Consider the following 23822-nt stretch of genomic DNA (forward strand, 5'->3'; position numbering starts at 1 on the left):
CATATTTCATGCTATTACGTGTTGTCCACGGGGCGGCACCGTATTTGTTTTATTTTATACAGTGTAATAATATTTCCTAAACTATTAAAGATACAGGAAATTGCTTTGGTGGTCATTGCATGGTAGGATGGAGCAACATCTTGACGTAGACAAATTTTTTTTTGCATCATTATTTTCAAAAATATAATGGCAAAGTTTGGTTTTTTAAATGGAACTATATATTTTCCTTTGGATCATTTGATAGTGCTTTTGAAATCGAATTCATTAAGCTTGCATGTATACACTTGATTTTCATTTGTTTACGAGATATTGCACTAACAAATTTGGAGATTTTTTACGGGAGAAATTCCCTTCAGTGGGAAATATCAGCAGGGGTCCTGTTCGCGCGTAAAGTGCCGCGTGTTAAGCAGTACCACTTGAAATGGATATCACGGGCGGCCAGCGGGACGGCGGGCCCAAACTTTAGACGCGAACAGGACCCCTGCTGATATTTCCCACTGAAGGGAATTTCTCCCGTGAAAAATCTCCAAAGTTGTTAGCGCAATATCTCGTAAACAAATGAAAATCAAGTGTATACATGCAAGCTTAATGAATTCGATTTCAAAAGCACTATCAAATGATCGAAAGAAAAATATATAGTTCCATTTAAAAAACCAAACTTTGCCATTATATTTTTGAAAATAATGATGCAAAAAAAAATTTGTCTACGTCAAAATGTTGCTCCATCCTACCATGCAATGACCACCAAAGCAATTTCCTGTATCTTTAATAGTTTAGGAAATATTGGAGTGTTTCCAGTTACGTGGGACACACTGTATATTATTTTATTTTATCTTGTCGCTATGTGCATCGGTTTGCACTTCTATCGCGCGTCTAATAGTTTGCATAGGCTATTCTGTACCCGGATATTTATTATTTGTTAGTTACGTTTAATTTCGCTAATTTTGCTCATTATCGTATTTTTGGCCTAATTACCGTTCTCACCGCTTCATGGTTAATGGTACATCGGGTTTCATGGTTTACGCGGTTTGCATATTCTCGTGTTTCAGTTACTCGTTTTGCTGAAATGTCTTTATTTCATGATTCATATTTGATTCCACGTTATTATTCTAATATCTTGGGTTTTATTTAATTTTACCATTCGCGATGATGCGGCGGAGCGGTGTAACGTGTTAAGTGAATAAATTGGACGATGATTCGGGTTATGTGATTCATGCTATATGTCTCTTTTAATTTCCTCTTGTTTCCAGTTTTCAGTTTTCAGTGCCAGTGCCAGTTTCAGTTTTCGTTTGTTCCAGTGATGTTTTAGTCTGTCTCAGTTTGTTTCAGTTATATTGTGCGATGTGTGATTGTTGATGGCTATCGTTTATTGTTAGGAGCATTGGCTTTGCTATTTTGCTATTTTGTTTCATTTTATTTCATTTTATTACCCATTTTAATCCCTTTTCTTAATTCCTTTCTCTCCTTTCATCCCTCTTATTCTGTTCACTACATTTCCATTACTTTATACTTTTATTCTCGCTCTCATTCCCTTTCTTAACTACTTAACTAACTACTTAACTATTTAATTACTTACTTACTGCTTCATTTACTATTTCATTTATATAACTGTTGTGCTTACATGCTTATACGCACTCATTCGTTCATTCTTCATTCTTCATTATTTCATTATTTCTCCATTACTTATTTTATTCATTGTGTTGATTGATTAGAGTTAAAGCAGCAGATTTTATTTAATTTATTTGATTTATTGGTTATTTGATTCATGATTTATGTGACTTACTTCCTTCTTCAGTGCTGATAAGTGTAGTGATTTCGTTTATTCAATGCTTTGTTGGTGCGCGGTTTTGTTATTGGTTTATCATTGAAGCATTATTTTGAATATCATTTTGGATATCCAATTGATTTATTCATATTATATAGTAGCTTGTGTTTAATTGAACCACGCGCCGTGCATTTGATTTGATTTATTGTCACTTTTAATGTCTTTACAAGTTACCCAGTTTTCAGTTGTCAATTTCTATTCTATTTTGCATTTGTATGAACATAATCACTCACAGGTCCAATCTATAATTTACAAAGTAGTGGTGATGGAACTAGTGAGCGTGCTGGCAGTTTTCAGTGATTTAATTCATTATATAGTGTCGATTCTATTATCTATTTTAGATCATAGCGTATTGGGTTGGCTGTGTTTGTGTTTGTTTTCAACATTTCGCCACTCATTTCTTCTTTTTCCTTATGTTCTTTATTTTCGTTTCCTTTCCTTATTTTCCCGAATTTAATTTCTACAATTGTTACACTTGCGTTTGTTATTCGTTCATTATTCATTTACTCATTATCCTTGTTCAGTGCTTCATTTCATTTCAATTATAGTGTAACGATTTGATACATACCTTATCCTAATTTTGTTCTTCTACTGTGCTGGCAGGGGATTTTGTCTATTCAAATGCATTGATGGTGCGTGGTTTCTGTTGTTAGTTTATCTTTAAATATTGGTTTGCATCTAGTTCTGATTTATTATTCTTATATTATACAGTAGTATTGCGTCTAATTAAACCACGCATCTTTCATTTGACCTGATTTATTTATTTATTTGTCGCTACTTATTAACTATATACATTATTCGGTTCGGTTCGGTTATGAGCCTCTAATCTCTACCTCTCATTTGCATTCGTGTGGACATGATCACTTGTAATTTGTGGGGACGTGGTGATGAAACTAGTAATCGTGCTGTCATGTGTCATGTTTCAGTCTAGTTGAATCTAATCTGGTGTGTTTACTTCCTTTACTTCTTGTATTTTGTACCCTATTTATTTATGACAATGCATTGTGTTGGTTGTGTCTGGTTACAACATACAATATCATATTATATCTTACATATTCATTTCATTTCATCTCGCTTTTATTTCTCTCAATTTCTTAACTTCTACGACTGTTGTGTTCACATTCAGCATTTGGTATTTGCTGCCCAATTGCTTAATTATTTAATTATTTTATTTATTTATTTATTTATTTATTACTTATTGTTCATTCATTCACTTATCCACTTTGCCCATCCATTCATTTATTCATTCTTTACTCATTGCTTCATTGAATTTCTGGTTAAAGTTAAAGGATTTTATTATTCTATTCTGTTTATTCTTCCTGCATTGACTAGAGGTTTTAACTATTCAGAGGCATTGATGGTGTATGGCTTCTTGTATGGCTTCTTTTATTAGTCTATCATTTAGGTATCATTCTAAATATCATTCTAACTTTATTGATTTATTTATTCTTATATATAGCAGTCGGTGTTTAATTGAAACACACACCTTACATCTGATCTGATCTGGTCTGATTCATTCTGATTTACTCATCGCTTTATAGCTTCTATTTATCTTTACACACTATTTAGTTCTTAGCTGTCAATTTCTATTTCTAACCTCTAATTTCTAATTTCCATTTCTATTTCAATTTCTAATTTCTACTCCTATTCGCATTCGCATTTGTACAGACACAGTCACCCACAATTATAATATAGTCTACGGAGTGGTGACGATGGAGTCAATAAGCACGTGTTGTATTCCAGTGTTTCAGTGGAATTTAATGCATCTTATGGTGTTATTTTGTTTTATTCTATTTTATTACAATGCATTGTTGGGGTTTGGTCATAATTTCCACTATCCTTATTCCCATTTCATTCCTATAACTGTTATGGTTGCATTCATGACTTATTCATTTGTTCATTCATTCATTGTTTCACTGCTTATTCGTCTGACTCTGGTTAAAGGATTCGTCTGTCTTCACACTAATTTCCTTCCTTCCTTCTCCTCTGAGCTGACAAGCGATCTGTCCATCCAAACGCATGGACGATGTGCGGTTTGGTCATTGGTGGTTTCTCCTTGAATATCATCCCTGAGGTGATCAGCTGAGGGTTCCGTGCGAACACTAATTAAATTTAGTGTGTCTTGTTGCAATTTATGTTGACTGGGGCTGTTTGTTTGATTGATTGAGACTTCCTTTATGGGACGCTGCAATATGGTGTGGTGTTATGGATCAGCATCAATGGGCAATGGGTATTATTTGTGGGCAAAGTGGATTCTATGCTATTCTATTTTCTATTTATTTATTTATTTTATTTATTATACTTCATTTCTTAATCCCATTTGAATTGACCGAGATTGGACTGATTAACTAATCTGATCTAATTTAATTTTGTTAATTTGTTTCAACTAGTTCAATTTAGTTTTAATAACTGATATCTCCTATAAACAAATGTGGGGTGGGAGTAGATTTGGAGTTAAAATTTCAAACTCCAGGATGATGGATTTATAATCTATGGCTCGTTGCCATACTAGTTCGCCAAACCGCCGCTCTGCCGCGAGACGCTGCCTGTCAACTTCGCTTCGCTTCGGCTCGATTCGGGTATTCGGGTTTTATATCTTTCTGCATTCATTGGTTATGTCTGTATACTCCTTTTCGGGCATGCTTATGATATTTGATGAGGTTGGAGTGAATTGTGTGATTTTTCATTTAATTCTCGATTGATTAATTGAGCTGGGTTTCACTTACTATCATATTAAATCATGCGTTTAACTGTTAAACTGATTTATTTATTACATACAGATCATCGTATCCGTTGATCCTGCTAATTCTATTGGTGCGTGTAACCTGTGCAATTTCTGTGGCATTGGGATACAACACGACTGTATTGCTATTGATGGCCTTGACGGTGATATCTTTTGATTTGATTGATTTAATTATACTCCGCACGTAGATTTGTATCTGTACCTGCTTATTGCTGGCCAGCCTACTCAGAGTTCTTTCAATGTAGTGTTGGTTTATTAGTTTGCTGCTAAATTTGGGACTGTCCAGTGTCAGATGCAGCGGATTGAGAGAGCCGATGATCACTGTTTTGATCTTAATTGCTCCGGCGAATGATTTAATTTGTAACTTCTCTTGCTAGCATGTGTACCTGATGGGCTGGGTCCGGCACCTAGTAGTTGATTAATTATTAATCATTTACTTAATGCGACAGAACTTGCACGATTCTGATTGATCCACGTTACATTTTTAGTATGTTTTGAGGTACCTTCAATGTTCTTCACGGTTTCTCTGATTTACTTAAAGTACTTTAATCATTTAAATCACTTTAATTATCTGTCTTTCTGCTATTGTACCCTGGCGTTAACTTAACGTTACTCACGCTTCCACTTTTATTTTAACCCAGATTGAGACTGATTCCAACTGTGATCATGATCCCCGTCTCCCCATGACTAGGATGTGATCTATTTGTCTACAACGAGAAGCTCACTTATAATTCTTAGTTTACTAGTTTGGTTTTTAGTTTCTTAGTATTACTTATCTAATTCAGCTACGTTCACCATTATCTACTATTTGCATCACAGTATACTGCATGCTTTCACCTTATGTTACTTCCTCTCTCGTTTACCTGTTTTGTCAAATTCTGTTAATATCCTTACATACTGTCAGCTTGGCGTTCTCCTGGACGATCTGATGGTTAATATTGTGGAGGGCATAATGCTTTGTCCATTCCGGAGCTGCAAGCTGCATTCATGCACAGTAACGCAACATTCATTTCATCCCCATTTATCTTGCCTCATTTATGCATTGAGTTGTTCTGAGGAAATAGCGGTTTGACATTTGATTGAGATTCAATTTGAGATTTATAATCTATGGGATAATTTACACTGCAGTTTGATTTGATTTGAGGAATGGCACGGCCAGCACCAAATTACGCTTTCTATGTTCACCATACACTATTACTTTAACTTCAGCCTCTTTTGGCCTCGTGCTAGCTGATTTATTCTGGGGTTCCTGTAGATTTCTGAGGTGAACAACTGATGGTCTCATGAGAATGCTAATTAGGATTAACGATGCTTTGTGACATATCAATGCTTGATTTGATCGTGACTTCTTCATGGGACATTGCGGTGTGGTGTGTTGTAAGTCGGTATCAATGCGTATTATCTGCTAGCGAAATATACTTTATTCTATTTATTTTGCCTATTTTATTTTATACTTAATTCTTATTCTCCTCATTTTATTTAATTCAGTTATTAATAGTTATATCCTATAAGCAAATGTGGGTGGGTGTAGATCTGGAGTTTGAGATTTTAAACTCCAACATGGCGGATTTATGTAATCTATGGCTCGCTGCCATACTGGTTTGCCGATCCGCCACTTCGCCATGAGTCGCTGCTGTCAGCTTTGGTTCGATTCGGGTATTCGGGTTTTCTATCTTTCTGCATTTACTGGTTATGTCTGTTGTACACTCCTTTTCGGGCATGCTTATGATATTCGATGAGGTTGGAGTGAATTGTGTGATTTTTCATTTAATTCCCAATTGATTAATTGAACTGGGTTTCACTTACTATACTATCATATTAAATCATGTGTTTAACTGTTGAACTGATTTATGATTTATTATCTACAGATATTATCTACAGATCACTGTAACCATTGATCCTGCTAATCCTGTTGGTGCATGTAACTTGTGCGATTTCTGTGGCATTGGGATACAGGACGACTGTGTTGCTATTGATGGCCTTTGATGGCCTTTGATGGCCTTTGACGGTGATATCTTTTGATTTAATCAATTTAATTATACTCTGCATGTAGATTTGTATCTGTACCTGTTTATTGCTGACTAGCCTACTCAAATTTCTTTCAATGTAGTGTTGGTTTATCAATCTGTTGCTAAATATGGGACTGTCCAGTGTCAGGTGCAGCAGATTGAGAGAGCCGATGATCACTGTCTTGATCTTAATTGCTCCGGCGAATAATTTAACTCGTAACTTCTCTTGTTAGCATGTGTACCCTACGGACTGGGTTTGGCACCTAGTGGTTAATTAATTATTTAATCATTTACTCAGTGCAACAGAACTTGCATGATTCTGATTGGTCCACGCTGCACTATTAGTATGTTTTTGACGTACCTTCAATGTTCTTCATGGTTTTCTCTGATTTAATTATAAAGTATTTTAATCACTTTAATCACTTTAATTATAATTATTTGTTTTTTCTGCTATTGTACCCTGACGTTAATTTAGCGTTACTCTCACGCTTCCACTCTTATTTTAACTCGGATCGAGACTGATTCCAATTGTGATCATGATCCCCGTCTCCTCATGACTAGGATATGATCTATTTATATACAGCGAGAAGCTCACTTATTGCTAGTTTTAGTATCACCCATTCATACAACTACGTTCACCACTATCTATTGTTTGCATTACAATGTACTGCATGTACTTGTCATCTTATCTCACTTATTTTTCTATTCATTACTTACCTTATTACTTTACTTCATTAAGATTCTATACATCCTTACTCACTGCTTGCCTGGTGTAGTTTTGGATGATGGGTGATCTGTTTGTGTGGTGCATAATGCTGTTGTTCATTTCAGAAATGCAAGGTTGCATTTATGCATTGTGTGCAGTAGTGCAGCGTTCATTCATTTTCTTATTCCACCTTATTTATTAGGTGTCGGGGTCCGGTTGACATGCGGAGGATGGTTGAGGGAATTGAATCGGATTGATTTAGTTTGGACTGGATTAGGATGATCTGATCGATCGAGGCAATAGATTTGTCCAATGGTCCCATGAATCTCTGTGATACGGGTAACCTGTTACAGCTCGGTTATACTGTGTCAGAACATGGTTTGTGTCGCTAGCTACGGTAATATAATATCATTTATTATTTATTATTTATCTATTATTTATTCTCCTTATTCTCTATATTTTACATCCTGATTGCGAGCATGACTACATTGATTCCTAAACGATTGCTAAACCATTGAATTATTAATTTATACGTGGCTTATTTATATGCGATGACTATAATGTATTGTATCTCAGTTCGCTGTTAACCTTGAGATTGTTCAGTGGGAATGCAGTGAACTGAGAGAACTAATGACTGAATATTTTGACCTTGATGGCTCAAAGTTTTTGCTGGGGCCTAAGACGGCACTTCTTTCTTCTTACTTTTCTAATATTTACTCGAGCGGTTGAGTCTTGTATTTATCTATTTATTACTAACTAATTTCTATTCAATGCTGCAGAGTTTACACGGTTTTATTGGTTATAACGTTGGAACACTGTATCTGCATTTATCCTCTATTATGATTCACTCTGATAGGGCATGCTAGCTATTCGACTTTTGTTACTCTTATAACTACAATTCTAGCTCGGTTCTTTTTTAAATTTGCCCCTGACGTCAACGTTGAACTGATTCCCGTTCGTGTGGCGGGAGGGGAATCCATTCTGACTGTGACTGTGATTTTGGATTCTACTGCGGCTGGAATATGGCCTTTTCTGATTGATATGGGACTCGGTCGTGTAGCGGGGTCAAGTTTGACCTTGGCTGCGTCTCCGCGGCTTAGCTCGTTTAATTTGTTTTGTTTCGTTCCGTTTCATTTTGCCTTATTCATTAATATTGTATGTTGCTTTTCTTTTTCTTGATGCATGCAGTTGTTTATTGAGACTCATTATGTGAACGTTTCCGTTCTCTTTTCCTTTCTTGGTACGATACTCGTTGGCTATATTGTTGCTTTGCTTCTACAGGTACTGTGAGCCCGGTTAACATTGAACGATGGTTGGAGGGGCTTGATTTGGTCTGAATTGGACTGGATTGGGATGAGCTACTGGTCGACGATGCCGATAGATTTGTCCAATATTCCCATAAATCGTTATGATACGGGAACCTGGAAGCTTGTTGCAATTTCTGTTGAATTGTGTTACAAGACGGCTCTTGCTGTTGGTTATGGTGATGTCTTTGGTTCTTATATTCTTTATACTCTTGCATTTTGATTATGAAAATTGATTATACTAATTACCAAATTACTAAGTTACTAAATTATTAATTTATACGCGGTTTATCTATATACGATGCTTGTAAAGAACTTGTTTTCTGGTTCGCTGTTAAACTTGAGATTGTTCAATGAGAATGCAGCGAGCTGGGAGAATTAATGACTGAATGTCTGGACCAGGATTGATCAAATGCTGCTGGTTGCCTAAGGTGACATTTCTTCCTATTTTCTTAATATTTATTTGAGTGGCTAGGTTTTGTATTTGTTTATTTATTATTAGTTAAATTTCTGTTCAATGTTGCAGAGTTTGCACGGTTTTATTGAACACTGAAACATTATTATCTGCACCTATTCTCCATGATTTACTTCGATGGGGCATGCTAGCTATTTGCTTTTGTTACTCTTAACTCTAGTTCGGTTCTCCTTGAATTTGCCTTCGACGTTAATTGAACTGATTTTTGTTCGTGTGGCGGGATGGGAACCCATCCTGACTGCGGCTGTGATTTCGGATTTAGTACGACCGGAGTATGGCCTTTTTGATTAATACGGGAATCGGCCGCGCAGCGGGGTTAGGTTTGACCCTGGCTGTATCTCTGCGGTTTAATTCATTGCGTTTTGCTTCGTTCCGTTTTATTTGCCTTATTGTATTAATCTTGCCGCATGTTGCGTTTCATTTCCTGGATGCATGCTGCTACTTATTGAGTCTCATTTACGCGAACGTTTGCTTTCTTGATACAATGCTCGTTGGCTATATTGCTGCTTTGCTTCTACAGGTACTAGGAGCCCGGTTAACTTTGAAGGATGGTTGGAGGGGTTGGATTTGATTTGAATTGGACTGGATTGGGACGACCCGCTGGTCGACGATGCCGATAGATTGGTTCAATAATCTCGTTAATCGTTATGACACGGGAACCTGGAAGCTTGTTGCAATTTTTGTTGCATTATGTTATAAGACGGCTTTTGCCGTTGGTTATGGTGATGTTTTGATTTTATATTCTTATATTCTTACATTTTGATCATGAATTTTATATTAATTATTGAATTACTAAATTACTAAATTATTAATCTATACGCGGTTTATCTATACGATGCTTGTAAAGTACTTGTTTCTTGATTCGCTGTTGACCTTGAGATTGTTCAGTGGAAATGCAGCGAGCTAGGAGAATTAATGACTGAATATTTTGACCATAATTGATCGGGTTTTGTTGGTGCCTAAGGTGGCATTTCTTCCTTTCTACTTTTCCTTAATATTTACACGAGCGGCTGGGTTTGTATTTATTTACTTGTCTTAATTGAGTCTCTATTTAATGTGGCAGAATTTGCACGGTGTTATTGACTATAACATTGGAACACTGTTATCCGTACCTATCCTTTATTATGAATCACTCCGATGGGACATGCTAGTTATTCGACTTTTGTTACTCTTATGACTTTGGCTCGGTTCTCTTTCAAATTTGCCTTTGACGTCAATGTTGAGCTGATTCCTGTTCGCATGACGGGGTAGGGACCCATCTTGACTGCGTCTGTGATTTTGGATTAGTGCGGGCGGAGTATGGCCTTTTCTGATTGATACGGGACTCAGTCACGCGGCGGGTTTAAAATCTGGCTTTGGCCGCATCTTTGTGGCTTAGCTCATTGCGTTTTGTTTCTTTTCTTTTCATTTTCATTTTACTTCATTTTACGTTACTTAATTCATTAATATTGTTGCACGCTGTGCTCCGTTTCCTTGGCGCATGCTGCCACTTGTTGAGACTCAGTCATGCGAACTCTTTCTTTCTTGATACGATACCTGTTGGATTGTTCCTTTGCTTCTGCAGGTACTGGTGCCCGGTTGACGTTGAAGGATGATTGGGGGGGTTGGATTTGATTTGGACTGGACTAAGATGGGACATTGATTGATTGAGCCAATGGAGTTAATAGATTTGTCCACTAATTTCGTGAATGTTTACAATACGGGTAATCTGTTACAATTTTGCTGTATTATGTTACTAGACGATTTAATAGTTATTTATTTGTGAGGATATGTGATTTTGACATTCTGATTTTGATTAGTGCACTAATTTATATTTAACTATATCCGGCATTGTAATGAGATATTTGATATCCTGATTTGCTGCTAATTCTGAAATTGCTCAGAGTGGAGAGTAGCTAGCTGAGATAGCTAGTGATTAATTGTATGTTGATCCTAATTGATCAATCGTCTTTACGGATTATATTCCTTCTCTTATCAATTATATTGTAGTCAATCAATTGAATTCGGTGTTGAGGATTAAGTATTAACCGGGTAATTATTTGCTTAGCGTGGCAGAGTTTACATGGCCTCAATGGAATATGGTGTTGAAATATTGTGGTGCGTATTTATGTAAATTTTTCTCTGTTTATTCTTCGGACAGGGTGTTCTAGCTATCTAAATTTATTATACCTATCATACTTTGACTTAACTATTGTTTTTCTTATTGTCAACTTAATTTCAACCCTATTCATACAGCAAGCTGGAACTTGACTTGGTTGTTATCTGGTTCCGACGCGACTGGAAAGTGGTCTGTCCTTGAAGTGTTAGGAGTCCGGTGTCATGATTAATCTTTACCCTACCGTTACTTCGCTTTAATGTAATGCAATTTACTTTAGCTCATTTATTCTCGGAATTCTTATTGCGAATATTGTTAGTTTCGTACTGTTTTAAAGGATATGCGAGGGGATGCGGGTTCATGATGTCGTTTATTTTAGGAACCATGTATAGTCGCATTTACACAGTGTGGCGTAGTATTTTATTTTCATTTGTATAGTAGTATTGTTATGTCAATGCAGCAATCGATGGGGCAGCTCTGTAATTGACTGCATGATATGCGTCTTGGGTTTGATCTGCCCAGAGGTAGAGGTGTACTTTCTACTTGTTGCTTTGGATTACTCTCTTTTGTTTATTGATCATTTTCTTGTTTTATTGTCGATCAAATTTCTCGTGTCGCTATAAGAACAATTTAATTTGATTAATTTGATTCAATTCCTGCTTCCGGAAATCTTTAAGCGAGCAATTGATTGTTTTATGGCTGTGTGCCTATATAGTTTTTTCCTCATTTATGTTTGATAGATCATATACTGTCGCAGGTGTGTTCGACGTGATGCGTCACATTATAACATGTTATAGATATAAACGCAAATAAGTTTATTCTTTTCTTGTTCGCATTGCATTTGATCGATCCATTTGACTGTCTGGTCAATAGTCTTGCGAAGCTGGCTGGATTATAGGAGACAGATACTGATTTAAATTTCAAATTGGCGGAGTTGTATGGTTCATTGCTCACCGGGCTGATGGTTCTCTGGAGCGCCGCTGTGTTCCGTGTCGCTACCTGTCAAGAGCCGGGGTTTCGGTTGAAGCGGAGGAGAATTGCACGGTTATAAATTCGGCTGAATTTGATGAATAAATGGATCAAATTGCTAATTGTGTATTATTATTGTTCCCTGTACCTACCGGTCCTGCTAGCTCTGTTGGCGCGAGTTGCCTGCTGAAGCCCTGCTATGGTGGGCTATTAGACGACTTAGTCGCTGTTTGCGGAAACTTTGATTTTGGCATATTAATTTTGGTTGTGAATATATAATTCTTCTATCATTCTGGCTTTTCATTTTGATTCGGTCTAACGCCTCAGTTCTTTCTTTATCCGACTTCGAAAAGGAGGAGGATACTCAATTCGATGTGTATATATTTTTTTTTTTTTTTTTTTTTTATGTATGTTCACCGATTACGCCGAGACGGATTGACCAATCGGAACGAAACCTTTTGCATCTGGTAGAGTATGTCTCCCGATTGGTCCCGTTAAAAAAACATTTTATATTTTTTCATTCCGAACGCTTTTTATTGCAAAAAAAACGTACTATTTCATGTACATGCGGCGTACGGTCACCGATTACTCCGAGGCGGATAGACCAATCAGAATGAAATTTTTCGCGTCTTATAGAGTATAACTCCCTATTGGTCCCATAAAAAAAATATTTTGCATTTTTTCATTCCTAATGACTTTTTTTTCTAAATGTTTGTTCGCCGATTACTCCCTGACGGATGGACCAATTGGAACGAAACCTTTTGTACCTTCTAAAGTATGTCTCCCGATTGGTCTTGTTAAGAAAGCATTTTTCATTTTTTCATTTCTGTCAATTTTTATTGCAAAAAAATTGTACTGCTTCATTTATATTTTTTTCGGCGTTTATTCTACAGGGAATATACCGATTGTGACTTTTCAACATTTTCCGTGAAATGAAAAAAAAAATAGACTTCGTCATTTTCTCTATCAGTTGGTCGCTAAAAGAAGGGTTAGCTTCCTTCTTCACGTATCAGTCGCTGGAAGCTGATTTGGACTGTTTCTTTGCAAAAGTAACCGTCGTAATCTTTGCATTTCTGCGAGTGCTCTTTCGTCATGCGGTTTAACGAGGACTTTGTTTGGTGCTAAATCAGATAGAGCAAAACCATCTAAACTTTTGACACGACTAAGAGCGACGTAAATTTGGCCTTTTGCAAAATTCTTTTTGCCAAGATCAATTACAGCTTTGTTTAATGTTGTCCCTTGTAATTTATGCACCGTTACTGCCCAACTTAGAATAAGTGGTAACATTCTGCGCTCGACGTCCCCATAACCTTTCGTCGCCTGAAACGTTGCTACAACTGGAGATATTGGGATGTAACCGTCGATATCTTTAAATCTATTTCCAATGGACTCGTCGTCAAATTTTATAAGTACCGCGTCCGGCAACTCTCCTTGTTCTAGTTGATCTCTTCGAAGTGCCGGCCATGTAAATTTCTTCACTATTCCCATTGCACCGTTTATCAAACCATCAGAAATTGATATATTTCGTCGCAGCATGATTCGCGATCCTTCAGTTAACGTTATTGTATGTAACAGTCCGCCACAATTATTTACATTTGCAGGTATGACATTTTCTGGTGGCCTTTTTCCATATGTAGCTGCCTCACGGGATTCGTCTATTGCATCAATGACGTACATTCGATGTGATTTTGCTAATTCATCAGTCATTTTTGAATTATATTCATCCACTAATTTTATCGTTGGGAATATTCTTACTGCTGCACCATCCTCGAACTCTCCGGTTAGAGGAACCCTTCTTCGTTCGCATAATATTTCCAGTTGAGAAGTTGTCACTTCCCCAAACCGAAGGTTATTCAATAAATCGATAAACTCAACGTCATCTCTTTGTCGCATATTAATGGTGAGTTCGCAGAATGAAAATTGATGCCATAAATTAATTTCTGCACTACACCAATGTGGCTGTACAAAACACCAGTGTCCTTTTACTGGGGGCAACTGCATGATATCGCCAAAGAGAAGTACATTTACGCCACCAAATAGTTTATCATTTGTTTTGAATTCTTGCAATCTTAAATGAATTATTCGCAAATTCTCATAAGATACCATTGATATCTCGTCGATAATCAACCACCTTGTATGACGCCACTTTCGTCTCTCCTATTCGAGCCTCTGTCCTGTCAGTCGTCGATAGGTCATGGCAGTACCTTTTTCAATAGGCAATGAGAACAAGGAATGCAGAGTTTTTCCGAATATTTGACGGGCAGCGACGCCAGTCAAAGAAGCTACTTCGATGAAAGATGGTTTTATCATCATATCAACTGTAGGATTATAGCAGCGTTTAACGTGTTCAACAAGTAATTTTAAAATAAACGATTTGCCACTGCCAGCTCCTCCGGTAATAAAAAGCAACATTTGTTCCGGATTTTCAACAGCGTTTTTTTTAATATCTTTCTCAATTACTGCGGAAACTGATTTTAATAAGTCTTTCTGTTGAATATTAAGACTTCGAATACTATTAAGGAACACGTCTTCTGGCATTGCAATTGTTTCTTGCTGTTGATCTTCATATAAATCACCTTGATCATAATATATTGTTTCGTCGGCATGAATTCCGACTGGATCTCTTAAATGTTCATTAGTTTCTTCTTCATGTACAACATTCAAAGCAACAGCTTGGGCGAGCGCCGCTTCAATAATTTGCTCTGCGTGAGTAAATTGTTCGACGGTTGCGTTACCCAACATAGGTTTCAACTCGTGTTGCCGTCGAAGAAAACATTGTTCCGAAGATTCGTTTTCGGACATAAGAGTACTTTCATCACGAAATGGAATGTGACACACTATTAAGTTGTAGAAGTATCCTTCTCTATCACTGTTCAGGGTATAATATCGGTGGCGGAGTACAGCTGGTTTATTTCTTATTCGCATTCGGGTATTGTCCTTCAATTTTATAAACTTCGATCTCGAAATTTCTTCATCGTCAGTTCTAAGTTCTGCGTCGCCATCCTCTTCTGTCCATATATTACTTGAAACTGTTTCATATCGGACAGCAAATTCGGCTAAACTCAAGTTCTCTAGGTTGTCTGGCCTCTTTACGTAACGATCGAATATGTTATTGAAAAATGATGTTCCATTTTCTTCAAATCGCAGAATTCTATATCTCTGCTCAGGCCGACAGCTGTTTATAAATACAGCTTTTCGCGAGCTCATTTTAAGAGGCAGATGGCATAATCGATAAGCACATTCTATAGCATTGACCATACGTTGAGATAGAATTGCCATAGATACCGAAAATAATTGATTTCGGATGGTATCGTTTCGGCGTTTCGCTCGTAAAACGGCTTCTTTAATAATATTTCCTGTGTCCTGCGGCTCGCATTTACTTGCGTATTTAGCAATATAATATGCGACGGCTGTAACATTTCCGCATGGTTGAATATCCATGTTTGCTTTCCAAAGCTTTAAAAGAGTTGGGTTGTAATTATTCACCATAACTTCATTTGCGGTTCTTTTAAGTACGCAGAAACGCCCGTTGTTGGCAAGTGTGTCATCTGGGCCTAAGCACATCGTTCTTTCACTTATCGGTCTGGGGAATCCAAATCGACAAGAACGATTATTACGATCTTTGTAACATGTATGAGAATGTTTATGAATTTGGACTTTTTGAACTATATCATTCATATCGTGATTTTCGATGTCCAATAATGAACAAGATATAGTTTTCTCAATAACATTTTGGCCTTCGTTGGTAAGGAAATCAGGTACGTTTGCGCACCAAATAAGCATGTGCAAATGTGGACTTCCCCGATTTTGAAATTCAATTCTATACCAAAAATCGGTAACAACGCCGCCTAAGCATTGCGAGTTTTTTATATACTGCATTAACGCGTTTACGCGTAACGTAAATTGTCTTGCGATAACTACCGGGTGTCTCTGAACCAATTGTAGTTGATCTGCAAACGTTAGGTTTTCAAGTTCGGTCGTTGATTGACCTTCGGATAGTAGTAATGCCTTCAACATATCTGGCCAATTCAGATCATTACAAGAGAACGTAGCAAACCATGTGGGCGGTCCAAGACTTCGGACCATGGCGATTAATTCCGAACAGCATCGTTTCCAGTATGATGCCGATCCTCTTATGTTTCTCATTGTGAGATGTATGTTGTCTACTAATCCCTCTGGAGTATATTCACCTTGGCGCATTCTACATGACACTGAAATGCTAGCTTTTGCGCGGTAATGTTCAACCACAGATAATGCGAAGAACAGATAATCTGTTCGTTGGAACCGTTTGTCATTGCTCAGAATACGTGCTTGGAAGTAATCTAATGGTGTTATTGGGATGTCACGATGCTCTCTGAATCCATTTTTTCCATCTGGAAACAGGAAGTACCAACACAGTTCTTCAATTCTTCTCTCCCTCTCTAGGTTCAAAGGAGGCGCTGTTTTTCTATGTATATTAGCCAGTTGTATCGGGTCATTTTCGGCGTTATTATTATTATTATTATTATTATTATTATTGTTGTTGATACAGACGATATTATCGATGTTGGGAACACCTTCGTCAATCGAACGTAGCATGCTTGTTTCGAAAATAATTCGTGTTCCGTTGGATTCATTTCGTGGGGTCGCAACCGATAGATGTTGCATTCTTTCTACCAGTGAAGATCTATTTCTCTCGGATGCAATTGTTACAGGTGTTAATGAGTAGATATTTAATACATTACTGTTGCCATCTTTCGCATACAAATTACGACGCAAGGTGGCGTGTAAAGCATCAATAGTAGTAAATTTCATACAGCATGAGGCGCCCCGTAACGGTGCTTTATATCCTTTTGGACCTCTTGCATGGGAATCAAACAATCAATAGCAGGTGGTCTCCGATTGGTTGCTACATGATACAGCTATTGATGTAAGATTCGCGGTAAGAATTCCGTACATATACCGTTGAAAAAATGTAATCAAACCATTTTTTAAATTTGGAAATCCATCAACACCGTTATCAATATCAATGTGACCATTTACCGACATTTCATAGTCAACGTTGATATTGACTCGCCTATTATTATATGTTACGTGTGGCAATAATTCAGTTGCGGCTAAATAGTCTACATTGATTTCGTTGGGGTTAGGAATACTTCGCGCTTCAATGCAATCACGATAATATTTATCTCCTATTATAACCACATAATCGACATCACTAGTACACCACGTACTAGGATCTAGGGAATGAAACACAACACATGCAACTGCAGCTATGCCAGTACATTGCTTACCACGAGATTCGATACCGAAGCGATCGCTAGCTTGATGAAACGTGCCTCGTAAAATAGCTACATTTCGACCAACGTCTACAAATCTACTGTTTAGTTCAGTATTTCTTTGTGCAACTTCAATTTCCTCTGTTACAATAGCCGGCTGTTCAATGACATGAGCTATTTCGAAAATATTACTGGTAATGTTTGAAAAACATGGTTGTACGTCTTTGTACAAAGCATTATTTTGTAATAGCCATTGTAAGGCTACCCGAAGCTTTCCGACATCAATTTTTAATTGTCGCTGTCGCTCCAAATTTTCGTAACTTTCAACTACAATCATTACACCCGTTTGGTTTAATTGGACTGGAAGTTGCTCGGCTACTTCGAACACATCGCGAGCAAATAGGACTACCTGACCTTTGCACCAATCCTGACTGAAGCGATTCTGAATTTTCATAATTTTTAGAAACGGCACTATTCTGCACAACATTTGTTTCTCGATTTCCGATAAATCTGCTATTTCCTGAGGTACAGACATTAGTTCCATTTTATTCCAAAATGCCTGTGATGGAACTTTGTGTTTTTTAAGATGATTTAGACAACGAGAACATGTTGTTATCTTCTCTGATTCGATTAGATTTGCAGGAATTAGACCAGACAAAGGCTGCGTGTGTAAAGTGTAACGTTGCTGCGGATATAAAGTCTTGCAACACACTGCACACGGTACATCAGCAAAAATATTAATAACCGATTGAAAGTAGTCTTCCTGGAGGAAACGTTCTTTCCGTCGGTTTTTAGCTACTTCGCGCATATTTCTTAAACGTGTATTTTTTGTTTCGGTATTTTCCCTTAACAATACTTCACGATTACGATTTTTAATGAGCATTAGACGATGTGAACGTTCTTCAATACATTGATTGCATAAACGCCTGTGGATTAATCTCAGCCTACGCGATCGTTTCTCAGCAGATTCGTTTGCTAAACGCCTGTGGATTAATCTCAATCTACGTGATCGTTCCTCAGCAGATTCGTTTGCTAAACGTCTGTGGATTATTCTCAATCTACGTGATCGTTCCTCAGCAGTTTCGTTCGCTAAGCGTCTGTGGATTAATCTCAGCCTACGTGATTGTTTCTCAGCAGATTCGTTCGCTAAGCGTCTATGGATTAATCTCAGCCTACGCGATCGTTCCTCAGCAGATTCGTTCGCTAAGCGTCTGTGGATTAATCTCAATCTACGTGATCGTTCCTCAGCAGATTCGTTCGCTAAGCGTCTGTGGATTAATCTCAATCTACGTGATCGTTCCTCAGCAGTTTCGTTCGCTAAGCGTCTGTGGATTAATCTCAGCCTACGTGATTGTTTCTCAGCAGATTCGTTCGCTAAGCGTCTATGGATTAATCTCAATCTACGTGATCGTTCTTCGACAGATTCGTTCTTTAAACGATTATAAATTATGGTTAGGCGACGTATCTTCTCCTCTATCGTTTCACGCAATAATTTTGAACGCATATATTTTCGCATTGCAGATAATCTCAAATGGCGTTCGTTAATAGTTTCATGACATCGTTTCTCTGTATTTCTTTTGCAATTTTTGTACAGACGTAATTGCGTGGCGTCGTTTGATTCATTCGCACGATACTTCCTCATACGGGATGCATGTTTTGTAGGTCTACCCATCGCTTCAAGCAAACGTGGTTGGTTTGTTTCTTTTTTGGAAAGAATTGGTCGCTCCAAGCAGACGCGGTTGGTTTGTTTTTTATTATATTATAACAAACAATTATTGGTCGCTCCAAGCAGACGCGGTTGTTTTATATTTTTACAAACAATTATTGGTCGCTCCAAGCAGACGCGGTTGTTTTATATTTTTACAAACAATTATTGGTCGCTCCAAGCAGACGCGGTTGGTTTGTTTTATAAAAACAATTATTGGTCGCTCCACGCAGACGCGGTTGGTTTGTTTTTTATTATTATTACAAACAGTTATTTGGTCGCTCCAAGCAGACGCGATTGGTTTTGGATTTTATAAAAAATATAATAAAATAATAGAAATTAAAACGACTACCTTTGCAGCACTTTTCAAAATATTCAATTAATTATTACAACAGGTATCAATCAATTGAACACCTAACGTTGCCAGGTTTTCGTTTCAACTAACTACGCGATCTGTCTATGGGCTGTAGCTATGTTTGTTTGTATTGTGAGGACGATCGCAATAATAGGCAAACTTATAGTAGAATTCCGTTATATTGTGCGATAAGTGGAAAATAAAGCAATGCGATATTCGTACAAAACTCACGGCAATGTTAAATGGATCTAATATAACATAAATTTACAAATACTTGCAATTTAATTAAAATTTGCATTACTTAATATTGAATTACATTTCCACGCGTCGTTTTATGCATCTTGGCACTGATTCGTATATTCATATCGTTATGATTTTATATCTCACGTTCTCTTATTTGCTTCACGAAGCTCATTTTTTTGTTTACAGGTTTTTGTTTTTATGTACATTACATTTTTCAATATTGCCAATAAATTCTTCATTGGGTTCAAATGAAGATTGTTTAATGCCCAGTGTATAATTTTATAATTATTACATTATTCTTCGAACTGATTAATATTCAACTTTTTTACCACAGTCAGATTGTAAAAGTACATTGCAACAGATTGCGTTGGATCGAAAAATTCGTATTTCGACAGGTTGTATACTGAGTGTAATAAAACAGTGTTCGGTTACCGTTTGAAACAGATTACCTCATTCAAAATTCGACCAAATAACTTGTGGTTTTTTGTAAAGTTATACACATTCATTTACTAAGATATGTGCTTTTGTCGTTTTAAAAAATTGGAATTTGTTGAAATCGTGAAAGAAAATAGTAGAAATCAATTTTTTCACAATTTCAACAAATTGTAATTTTTTTAAACGACAAAAGCACGTATCAGAATAAATAAATTTGTACCTTCTCATTAAAAAAAACCTCCAGTTATTTGGTCCAATTTTAAATGAGGTATGTATTCTGTTTTAAACGTTCACTAGACACTTTTTATTTATTACACTTACTGTACTTATACTTTCTACATTTCATGGCTATATTAAGAGGGTATGAATATTTCTATCATTGACTATACGCCGTTTGGTTTTTGCGCATTTGTGGCGAATAGAATATTTATGAATATTTACGTTCAATATAAACTACTACGCACATACCAACAGGAATGTAAACATAGAGAATAATTTGTGCGATCCTGGAATGTGCCCCACCAATCCTCTCCCTTTGGAAGTCAGAGATTCCTGCTCAGTTTCATACGAACAGCGATTCGAACAAGTGGTAAGTACGAAACGTGCAATGTTTCATTTCTGTCTACGTTGTATATAATAATATATATTAATATTTCTTAATGGCTGGTGGTACGGTTCATTTAGTTGGTGTATTATTATATTTCCTTTGAACAAAACTATTTTTATTACATCACAGAATAACTTATTATTTTCATTATTTAACTTTAGATTTTGAATTGTTAACAAATTTTTATTATTACAATTATTATAATAAATAAAAAAGTATTACAAATATGTTAACAAATATGAATAGATATTTCCTTTTTTTTATTATCATTATCAATAAAACCCTTCATTTCTATTTAACATGTCCATATTCAGTATTGCTTTCTAACGGTTGAATTTGCGCTAAATACGCATGTAGGAACTGTCACGTCCTGTGACGCATTCTTTAAAATTTCTATTTCGCCACCCAAACTCTTTAAGCCGCTATTTCGCGACCTAAATTCTTTAAACTTATATTTCGCCATACAGATTCTTTAAACTTACATTTCGCGATACAAATTCTTTGAACTTCTATTGCACCATCCAAATTCATCGCTCCGCAAAAATTCTGAGTGAGCAACTCAGCCGGGATGTCGTACGGCAAGAACGCTGACGATCCGGACGAGGTGGTTCACCCGAATTGGCAAATCAAAAGTCGACCTCATTAATCAATATATAATAACGAGACCAAACCGCCCGCGTTCAGACAAAAAAATTATACTTCAGACCAATTATAGTACAGAACCCGTATCAGATCAAATTCAGTGTAGAACCAGTAGCAGACAAATTATACTACAGAAACAGTGCAGACAAATTATACTACAGAAACAACACAGATCACTTATAGTGTATAACCGGATCACTTCTGTAAAATTCATTTAGAATCGGCCAGTCCGTTTAACGCGAATCCGGGATTCAATTCAAATACGCATACAGAAATCCACAAAGTACGACTCTGCTACGGGACTCAGAGACCCGACAGAGCAAATCGTCATCTGTAAAGAGCGCGCAAGTTAAGGATTGTATTTAAACCCAATAAACATTTGTTGTGATCGGAAGTGTGTGATCTTGACTCGAACGTCTACCCTACCGTCTACATCCACCAGGACGACCTATTTCTACAGGTATCCTCGCCCAGCGAAAGGTAAGTAAGAACCTCTACCTAGCTAACAACGTAGATACAAATCATACAACAAAGTACGCGGAGAACTCAGTGAGAGGGAGAACTTCGCGACATTACAGAACCATTTATTGCTATTAGAAACGTTGTTCGGGTGTTAAACAACGAACGAAATTAATTGGGGGAACAAACGAATAATTTTATTAAATTATACTAGTCGACAGTAAACTTGGTATGAAATCGCACATGCATATAATTAGAATTTCTTCTACAACTGGAATTTAAAAATAATTAGAATTTCTTCAACAACTTTAATTTAAAAAAAAAATTATTTGAGTACTGCTACATTTCGAATGTCATTTTTATCACTTGTATCGATGTTTAAACATACGTAGTTGATAATATTTTATTATATATTTCGCAATTAAAATAATTAAAAATTTTAGTCACTGGTGAAAAATAGTTTCCGGATTCGTATTCAGTGAATATAATAATAAAAGTATACAAGAAGTACATATTGAATGTTAGTTATCCTGATACATTTTAAAAAGTATAGATGTGTTTCGATATACACGGTCTTGTCGCCGTTCCTGTGACTTTCGTTCTATACAATATAAACACTATGTCACTGCAATCGATAACATTCCACCGCTAGTCATTAATTAATATTAATGTAACTGTTATTACTTATACCTTTTTTTTATTATTGCAAATATCACATCTATATATTTCTGTTTCAGAATAACCCCGAAAGAATAAAAAAATTAAAAACAATTAAAAGATGGCCGAATCAGAGAACAATTGTAAGTATTATTTCAACTATAATAAAGGCAAATAAAGAGTACAAGAAATAAAAATTAAAAGAAGCTGTGCAAAATGTATATAGTGCATAATTCAGAAACATGCCTGCAGTATATATATATATATATATATTTCTTTTTTTTTCTCTATCAGATCAACAAATAGTCAGAGACATTCAGCTGATGCTGCAGCAGCAGGAAGAAAACCATCTGCGTCAGATGCAGCTGCTGCAGCAGCAGCTACAGCAGCAACAGCAGCAACAGTTGCAGCAACTGAGGGAGGAGCTCCTCCCTCAGCAACGAGAAGGTCCTCGATCGAGTGAGGAGCCCCTCCCTCAGGTGCAAGGGATGGATGCTAAGCAGGAGGAGGCGAAGCCACCGCGAAGTATGTATTACAGATTCTTTTTTATACTATGAATTATTGCCTCGTACAGAGGAATACAATATTGCCCTTATCAGAACAACTTTGTTGTTCTATGTAAGGGCAAATATTTACAATAATAATATTTCAATTACAAAAAAAATATATATCTACTTATTTCAATTTTTATACATTGCAGAAAGAGGAGTAGCGGCAGGAAGATCCCGGCGTATGCGGGGCTACCGGGGAGGTCAAGGAAGGGGGGAGAGGAATAGGAGGTAGGGGCGGAAGGGGAAGGGGAAGGGGCAATTTCGTAAATTTATGTTTCTATTAAGTAAGAATAAATAATTACTGAGTTAAACTGATTTAAAAACATGCTATTCGTTATTCTGTTTTTTTTATTTTTATCAACTACCAGTACTTGATCTTTACTTAACCATTAAGAACGAAATATAACCTTAAGGCATCCTACAAATATTGCTCGTTTCTCTAATTCCACTAAAAAGTGTGAAATAAAATAATTTTTAACAAAAAACAAATCCGACTTCGAAATGCACTAAAAAGTGTCAAATAATTTCTATTTCATTTATACCAATATTCCATAACTATTAATAATATCTACTTAATCGTTAAATAGGATACCAAATACATTTCAAAGTTTTCGGAGGCGGCGCAAAATTAAAAACTTTTCCTCTACTAGGAAGATCCTAACTCGGGCGTCGGCAACCTATGATAAATGACCCATTTGATAATTTCAAGTAAACCATATTCAACGGGAATCAACGTACCCATTGTGAATTAACTATACTGCAGTTCACGAGTGACCGCACTTAA

The 23822-nt window shown here is 36.6% G+C and overlaps 1 protein-coding gene across 1 annotated transcript; it reads left to right on the forward strand.

Moving 5' to 3' along the window:
* Positions 1–20583: 20583 nt before the first annotated feature.
* On the forward strand, positions 20584–23212 carry LOC123988810 (splicing factor 3B subunit 4-like). Its single transcript, XM_046289552.1, has 4 exons — positions 20584–20711; positions 22568–22630; positions 22782–22966; positions 23188–23212. Exons 2-4 carry the CDS (start codon positions 22609–22611, stop codon positions 23197–23199), a joined length of 219 nt encoding a protein of 72 aa, XP_046145508.1. The 5' UTR covers positions 20584–20711; positions 22568–22608; the 3' UTR covers positions 23200–23212.
* The last annotated feature ends 610 nt before the right edge of the window (positions 23213–23822 follow it).

This window comes from Osmia bicornis, unplaced genomic scaffold, assembly GCF_907164935.1.
Source record: "Osmia bicornis bicornis unplaced genomic scaffold, iOsmBic2.1, whole genome shotgun sequence".
NCBI lineage: Eukaryota > Metazoa > Arthropoda > Insecta > Hymenoptera > Megachilidae > Osmia > Osmia bicornis.

What these genes read in the sequence shown, in the direction of transcription:
- LOC123988810 (XM_046289552.1), top strand. Translation starts at nt 22,609, where the DNA reads ATGGCCGAATCAGAGAACAATT. An exon ending in GGCCGAATCAGAGAACAATT is followed by an intron (nt 22,631 to 22,781) that starts GTAAGTATTATT and finishes TTTCTCTATCAG; the next exon opens with ATCAACAAATAGTCAGAGAC.